This window comes from Triticum dicoccoides, chromosome 3A (genome assembly GCF_002162155.2).
Source record: "Triticum dicoccoides isolate Atlit2015 ecotype Zavitan chromosome 3A, WEW_v2.0, whole genome shotgun sequence".
Taxonomy (NCBI): Eukaryota; Viridiplantae; Streptophyta; class Magnoliopsida; order Poales; family Poaceae; genus Triticum; species Triticum dicoccoides.
This window is the reverse complement of record NC_041384.1, coordinates 13,144,990-13,152,490: the sequence shown is the minus strand read 5'-3', so window position 1 is coordinate 13,152,490 and position 7,501 is coordinate 13,144,990. Positions and strand designations below refer to the sequence as shown.

General features: G+C 51.1%; 1 protein-coding gene across 1 annotated transcript; it reads left to right on the top strand.

The window, feature by feature from the left end:
• The first annotated feature begins 1,936 nt into the window (after nt 1-1,936).
• LOC119266676 (glutamate decarboxylase-like) lies at nt 1,937-5,353 on the top strand. Its single transcript, XM_037547922.1, has 7 exons — nt 1,937-2,160; nt 2,244-2,448; nt 3,379-3,579; nt 3,686-3,900; nt 4,068-4,321; nt 4,405-4,457; nt 4,617-5,353. Exons 1-7 carry the CDS (start codon nt 2,075-2,077, stop codon nt 5,064-5,066), a joined length of 1,464 nt encoding a protein of 487 aa, XP_037403819.1. The 5' UTR covers nt 1,937-2,074; the 3' UTR covers nt 5,067-5,353.
• The last annotated feature ends 2,148 nt before the right edge of the window (nt 5,354-7,501 follow it).

The following is a 7,501-nucleotide window of genomic DNA, read 5'->3' as shown; positions in this document are numbered from 1 at the left end:
GGGCCGGGCGCCCCTCCCCCCTAGTCCGAATAGGACAAGGAGAGGGGGCCGGCGCCCCCTTCCTTCTCTCTCTCCTCTTTCCCCCCTCCCGAATCCTATTCCAACTAGGAAAGGGGGGGAATCCTACTCCCGGAGGGATTAGGACTCCTCCTGGCGCGCCCTCCCTGGTCGGCCGCACCCTCCTTTGATCCTTTATATACGAAGGTAGGGGCACCCCTAGAGACACAAGTTGATCCACGTGATCATATTCTTAGCCGTGTGCGGTGCCCCCTTCCACCATAATCCTCGATAATATTGTAGCGGTGCTTAGGCGAAGCCCTGCGACGGTAGTACATCAAGATCGTCACCACGCCGTCGTGCTGACGGAACTCTTCCCCGACACTTTGCTGGATCGGAGTCCGGGGATCGTCATCGAGCTGAACGTGTGCTAGAACTCGGAGGTGTCGTAGTTTCGGTGCTTGATCGGTCGGACCGTGAAGACGTACGACTATATCAACCACGTTGTGCTAACGCTTCCATTGTCGATCTATAAGGGTACGTAGATCACACTCTCTCCTCTCGTTGCTATGCATCACCATGATCTTGAGTGTGCGTAGGAAATTTTTTAAAATTACTACGAAACCCATCAGTTCGCGATGAGGATCAGGAGGCCGAGGCCGCCTACCAGGCGGCCATCAAGGAGAGCGAGGAGGAGGAGCGGTGGAGGGAGGCGGACGAGGCGGCTTTCGAGGCGGCCATGGCGAAGGCCATGGCCCTCTCCGCGGCGGGCGACTGCGTCGTGCCGCCGGTGGCCCCGCCGTCCCCACCCAAAGCCGAGCCGGAGGAGCCGGCCAACATCGAGCGCTGCTCCTGGACCGGAGTAGTCCGCGAGTGGGTCAGCGCTCCGCCGATCTGGCTCGGGGCGACGGAGAAGCAGGAGGCGGTCTACCTCGACCACTGGCGCCGCGTTCGGTTTGCCGAGGACCGCCGGGAGATCCAGCGCCTGCAGATGCTCGAGCGCGAGGCCGAAGAGGAGGCGCGTCAGGCCCAGGCAGCGGCGGCGCAGGCAGCGGCGACAAAGCCCCACATCACCGCCGTCTGGAACACGACGTTCCCCTGGGCCGGCCATGCGCCGACGTTGATCAACCTCACCGGTCCCGACGCAGACGCCTAGGGCAGCGCGTCGTCTAGTTTTTAGTATTTTAATTAATGTAATGTGGACTTTCGCCGGCCTTCGTGACCGGCTTTTATATTTAATTAAATGCATGTATTTATTTTTAAAATGCTTGCAATACATTTTTTGGTGCGTCGATGAAATGGGTCGGGCCAGCCTCGCGCCGATCCAAATACAGCGCCGGACATTTGTGTCCGCCGGGTCAACCCAAATGAACAAAAGGCGGATAAAAGCATCGTCCCGTTGGAGTTGCTCTAATGGAATCACTCCGTGGGATAATAAATGGGCGGCCGACTATGTTGTGGCCAGCTCGCCAGCTCGCGGCGCGACGCGTGCCACGGCGAGCGCGTACGTGTGCCCCGCTGCACTAAACAAAAGGAAAGGGCCGTCCCTCCCATAAGTCCCATCGCCGCGCCGGTCCGCCGACCGAGACCGATAGAGAGAGAGAGAGAGAGAGAGAGAGAGAAAGAGAAAGCACACCCACGCCCGCCTCCGCCTCCATTCATTCGTGGAGAAGCGAACCGATTCCCGGCCGACTCGCCGTCACTTTCCCGGTGGTGCCCGCGACAGCGAGGAGGAGGACGATGGTCGTAACTGTGGCAGCGACGGGGTCGGACACGGCCGAGCCGCTGCACTCCACCACCTTCGCCTCCCGCTACGTCCGCGACCAGCTCCCCCGGTCAGTCCCCTCCCCTCCTTCTCTCCTCCACACACACCACGCCAGTACGGCTAGCGGTAACCGGCCACCCACTACCCCACCACCAGTCCACCACCACTCCACTACAAGGCACCAGCGCACACACCGTCGGTGTGACACCACCACTGCCCGATCTCATCCTTTATTCCATCCACCCCCCGTCGCCTGCACTGCGCTACACACTATCCACCAGCGGAGAGCAGCAGCGGTGAGCGCCGGCGGCCATGGTGATCTCGCACGCGAGCTCCAGCGCGGGGGAGGCCGTCTACTCCACCTTCTCCTCGCGCTACGTGCGCGAGGAGCTCCCGCGGTGAGGACGAGAGAGAGAGAGAGAGAGAGCGGCCGGAGGTACCGGATGTTGGCCGGAGATCTGACGGACGTTGCTGGGTGCAGGTACCGGATGCCGGAGGGATCGATCCCGAAGGAGGCGGCGTACCAGATCATCAGCGACGAGCTGATGCTGGACGGGAACCCGCGGCTGAACCTGGCGTCCTTCGTCACCACCTGGATGGAGCCCGAGTGCGGCAAGCTCATGATGGACTCCGTTAACAAGAACTACGTCGACATGGACGAGTACCCCGTCACCACCGAGCTCCAGGTCCGGCCGGGATGCACACCCCAGATCCCACTCTCCTTTTTTAATTTGTTTTTCCTTACCATTTCGGGGCAGCAGCCAGGAGGTTTTGGTTGGTACCGCTCTGTTTCTACTCTGTTCTGCTCTGCTGCTCCCTTCTATTCTGCCTCCGCCGGCGGTGGTGGAGCGCGGCAGAGGAGAAAACCAATGGCTGTGCATGGTAATCCATATCCTGAACAGGAAAACATGTCCATCAGGCTTTAGATAACGGTGCTGATGTTCCTCAGCCACCAGTGAATTTTGACCCGACGAGATGAATGAATTCGCTAATCCGCAATCTGAATAGGAGAACGTATCCATCAGGCTTCTTGAGAGCTGCAGATAACCACCTGATGCTAGCCAGCCACAGGTGCATAGTAGTGGAACATCCCATACTAGTTTGGTGTGGTTCATTTACTAGTAACTGTTTGTGAGTTGTGACCCACCGGCCTATCAACCTTCTTGAGAACATAGTTTGCTTCAGTAACGGGAAAGTGATGGCTGTTTTGTTATCCATATGGTTGAACCTTGAACTGGTTGTGACACGGATGGATGGTTTTGGTCTGGGTTCGGTCTGGCTGAATCTGGAACTAGTACACTTTAAGAAATCTTCCTATTTTAGGCATCACCTGGTAGGGAATTTGGTTATAGTGACTGTATTTTTTATGCTGTTTCTAAGAACACGCAATGCAAACAACACTGTAATGCGATTTCTGGTGGGCACCATGCCAGGTAATTGCAAGACGACTATGCAAAACCTGTTACTAATCCACTTATTTCCTGTAATACGCTTATTATCATATACTGTTGTTGTTCGATTTAACAACCAATATTCCTATATCTCGGAATGCATGGACAAGTTGTTGATTTTAAGCACTATACGCATTTGCTTATCACTTGTTTGTAATTTCGCAGAACCGTTGTGTAAACATGATAGCTCACTTGTTCAATGCACCGATCGGTGAGGATGAGACTGCTATCGGAGTCTCAACAGTGGGGTCCTCGGAAGCGATAATGCTTGCGGGCCTGGCGTTCAAGAGGAAGTGGGCAAACAAAATGAAGGAGCAGGGGAAGCCATGCGACAAACCTAACATTGTTACTGGTGCAAATGTTCAGGTATTTTTCCTCTTGTTGTTGTTCCGTGAAGTAAAATCTTTTAAACTTTACCACTGTATTTATGTGCCAGGAAAGGTGCCTCTTGTAACCTCTCATGAGCTCGTAGGTTTGCTGGGAGAAATTTGCTAGATATTTCGAGGTGGAACTGAAGGAGGTCAAGTTAACTGAAGGGTACTATGTCATGGATCCCAAGAAGGCTGTTGAAATGGTGGATGAGAACACTATATGTGTTGCAGCCATCTTGGGATCTACTCTCACTGGAGAGTACGAAGATGTGAAACTGTTGAATGACCTTCTTGTGGCGAAGAACAAGGAAACAGGGTATGTATTTTCTATGCTGTCAATTATATTTAGTCATCATAGTGATGGACAAATATCATTGAAATTGTGCAGAAAGTATGCAGCACAGTTTGACATATGTTTAGTCATCATAGTGATGGATAACATGGTTTGACATATGTCTTCATACCATCATACACATAATGCAGGTGGGATGTGCCGATCCATGTTGATGCTGCCAGTGGAGGATTCATCGCTCCTTTTCTCCAGCCTGAGCTTGAATGGGACTTCAGGCTGCCGTTGGTGAAGAGCATCAACGTTAGTGGGCACAAGTATGGCCTTGTGTACCCTGGTGTTGGATGGGTCATCTGGCGGAGCAAAGCCGATCTGCCCGACGAACTCATCTTCCACATAAACTATCTAGGAACAGATCAGCCCACGTTCACACTGAACTTCTCCAAGGGTCAGTATATCGTTCTCTAGTGCAGCATGATTTCTCTGTGATGTTACAACAACTTAGGTGTGTGCTGTGTGAATTATGTGCAGGCGCTAGCCAGATCATTGCGCAATACTATCAGCTGATCCGCCTCGGCTTCGAGGTATGCGTCGTCAGCCTCCATTTTCCTTCATATGCAAACTGTAGAGAATTTTGATCCAACAAGAAAAATTCCTATGTACAAGATATATGAAATGATACAATACATTTGGCACAAGTGTTGTTTCAGTGTTTGACATCTTTCTTCACCCACTTCACACAGGGGTACAAGCACATCATGGAGAACTGCAAGCTGAACGCGGCGGTGCTGAAGGAGGGCATCGACGCGACGGGGCAGTTCGACGTGCTGTCCAAGGCGGACGGCGTGCCGCTGGTGGCCATCAGGCTCAAGGACAGCACCAACTTCAGCGTGTTCGACATCTCGGAGAACCTGAGGCGGTTCGGGTGGATCGTGCCGGCCTACACGATGCCGGCGGACGCGGAGCACGTGGCCGTCCTCCGCATCGTCATCCGGGAGGACTTCAACCGGAGCCTCGCGCAGCGGCTCCTCGCGGACATCAACAAGATCGTGGGCGAGCTGGACGCGCACGCCGTCCACGCCATCAAGCTGTCCACCGCCGCCGCCGCCGAGGGCGCCTCCAAGAGCACCGTGGACGCCGTCACCGAGGCCTTCAAGGGCCTGGCCGGGAACAAGAAGGCCGGCGTCTGCTGAAGGCCGGGGTGGTGCTTGCTTGGTGAGACGCCTGGCGCCTTCTTTCTTTCATCACGTATGTCTATGTTGTATCTTGTGTAATTATTATTGTGGAGGGGTGCAAATGTGAACTGTCAGGACCTGCCTCCTCCTTATTTTGTACGTACATTTCGTCTGTGGTTCTGTACAGGAAGGACACCTCTCCATCGAGGTCGCTATGTATCTGTTGTTTGCTTAGCTCTGTGTCGGAATGTTACGTGTTTGTTGTATCCTTTGAATGTATTGCATTATATAGTGCTGCTGGACAACGTTGCCAAAGCTTCAGCATGTAATGCGTCCGTGACTCTCTCCAGGTTGCCTGCGCCACATATTCACCTCTAATGACAAAGCCCCAACCTCCAGTGTTGGATCTCTTTTGAAGAGCTTCAGCATGTAATGTGTCGACCTTCAAGAATCCTGAAGGCGGTCGGGACCATTTCGCCGCAGACTGTTGTTTTAGCTTCTTCTCTTCTTTCTTCACCTTCGAAAAAATTCCAAACATGATAATTAATTGAGGAACAGCTAGAGGTATTGACAACATCTACCTAGTCACTATCGATCATGAGGTCCGACTCCCACATGCCGACGTCCTACATTCCTAGCCATTATCGATCCCTCAAAAAGAAAATAGCCGAGTCGTTTCGGCAAATGCGTGCTCCACTTGTTCCCACCAAGTCATACATCTTTGAGATGGATGGCATGCTTGGCATCTATACCTGTAACAGCATGACCACCGGCCAAGTTGTTGACATATGGGTGCTACACAACTACGAAAGTGAGGCTTGGGACTTGAAGTACCGGGTTCGATTGCCGATCGCGAGAATCAGGGGGAGGCCTGAAGGTCCTGCTGGTGGTTGGTTTCTGGACGTTGTTTCGCCTTTCGGGTGATGGTGGTAACGCGCTCTTGCTGGTCTGTTTTGGTCGTTCGATGTTTTACATTGACACTGATGGCAAACTGGTTTCTACATTACGGAGCTGCCATTCCTGGGATCAACGGCTGAAGCAAACTCTTGTTCCTCATGATTTCTTCAAGGCACTAGAAGGTTATGCTGTGAATGGTTCCCCTTTCATCCCTTCCATCTGATGGTTGTTGAGTGAGGTGGTGCTTCTTAACGTCCTGGTTTTCGTATCCTCGTGAGCTGCAGTGTCTATGAGCATGCTGACTTCTTCTTTTTGTGTTGAACTGTTGATGTATAAAATGTTATGATCAGAAGTGAGTGTTATGTGGTTGCATTGAACCTATGCTTGTTTCGATACCCTTTCCTTTCGGGATGAAGTGACTGCTGCTTGTGTTGATGCTAAAATTACCAGGCCATTGTACTCTGCGTTTTAAGTATTTTATTCCATTTATATATAGTGGTCTTTCTCAGTACTCAATTTTTTGCAATCTATATATGCATTGTACCTCTTTCTTGAACCGAAGAACTGATCTTACCTCTTGATCTAGTGGTCTTCTTAATACTCATTTTTTTAGTGTGTTTCCTGTTTGCACCCTTTTGTTGTAGCTGACAATAAGAATTGGCAGATTTTCATCTTGGCTGACTTGCAAGCTGCACCTGACTTCTAGGATACCTTGGAGCACTGCTAGTTAAATCGAATGCTTCCATATTGCATCATAATAGTCAACTTGCCAATGAGGTGTCATGTTATAATTCTGTTTTCTCCATGCATCTATTGCATCTGGTTAGGTAGGTCTTATGGAGACTAAAGCTCGCCACTATAGCGAGAATTGGACATGATTATATCTGTCTCCTTCCAGGAGTTGTAGTAGTATTTTTTTTAGGTTTTGTTTTTTGGTGGGGAGTTGTGGTAGTATTCTTCTAGAGAAGACTGAAACTGCACTGAACAGCTGGGTCCGTCCACTCGCATCTGCAAGTACTAGAGAAACTAGGTTCTGTAGAAAGAGGTGCTGAAGCGCATGCATCTGCAGGGGCGCGTTGCACGTTAATATAGCCAGGGTGTGGCGGCAATAGGAGTACAGGATAAGTTAGGGTTTAGGTTAGGTAGAGATAGATCGCTTTAAACTAACTATACTAGGATCTCATCTCAATACCTAACCTATCCTAATAAGATTACAACACACACGCCACAACTATACAATGTTTAACACTCCCCATCAATCACAACTATCCAAGTTGAGATTGTATCGAAAGGCCTCCAGCTGACGCAATGATAATGGCTTGGTAAAGCCATCTGCCACTTGATCACCAGTAGGCACAAACCGAATGTTTAAAAGCTTGTTTGCAACTCTCTCACGAACAAAGTGATAATCGATCTCAATATGCTTTGTCCTTGCATGAAAAACAGGATTGGCAGAGAGATAGGTAGCTCCAAGGTTGTCACACCAAAGAGAAGCTGCAGGTGAATGACGAATACCCAACTCTGTCAGTAAATTTTGCACCCAAATGATTTCAGCA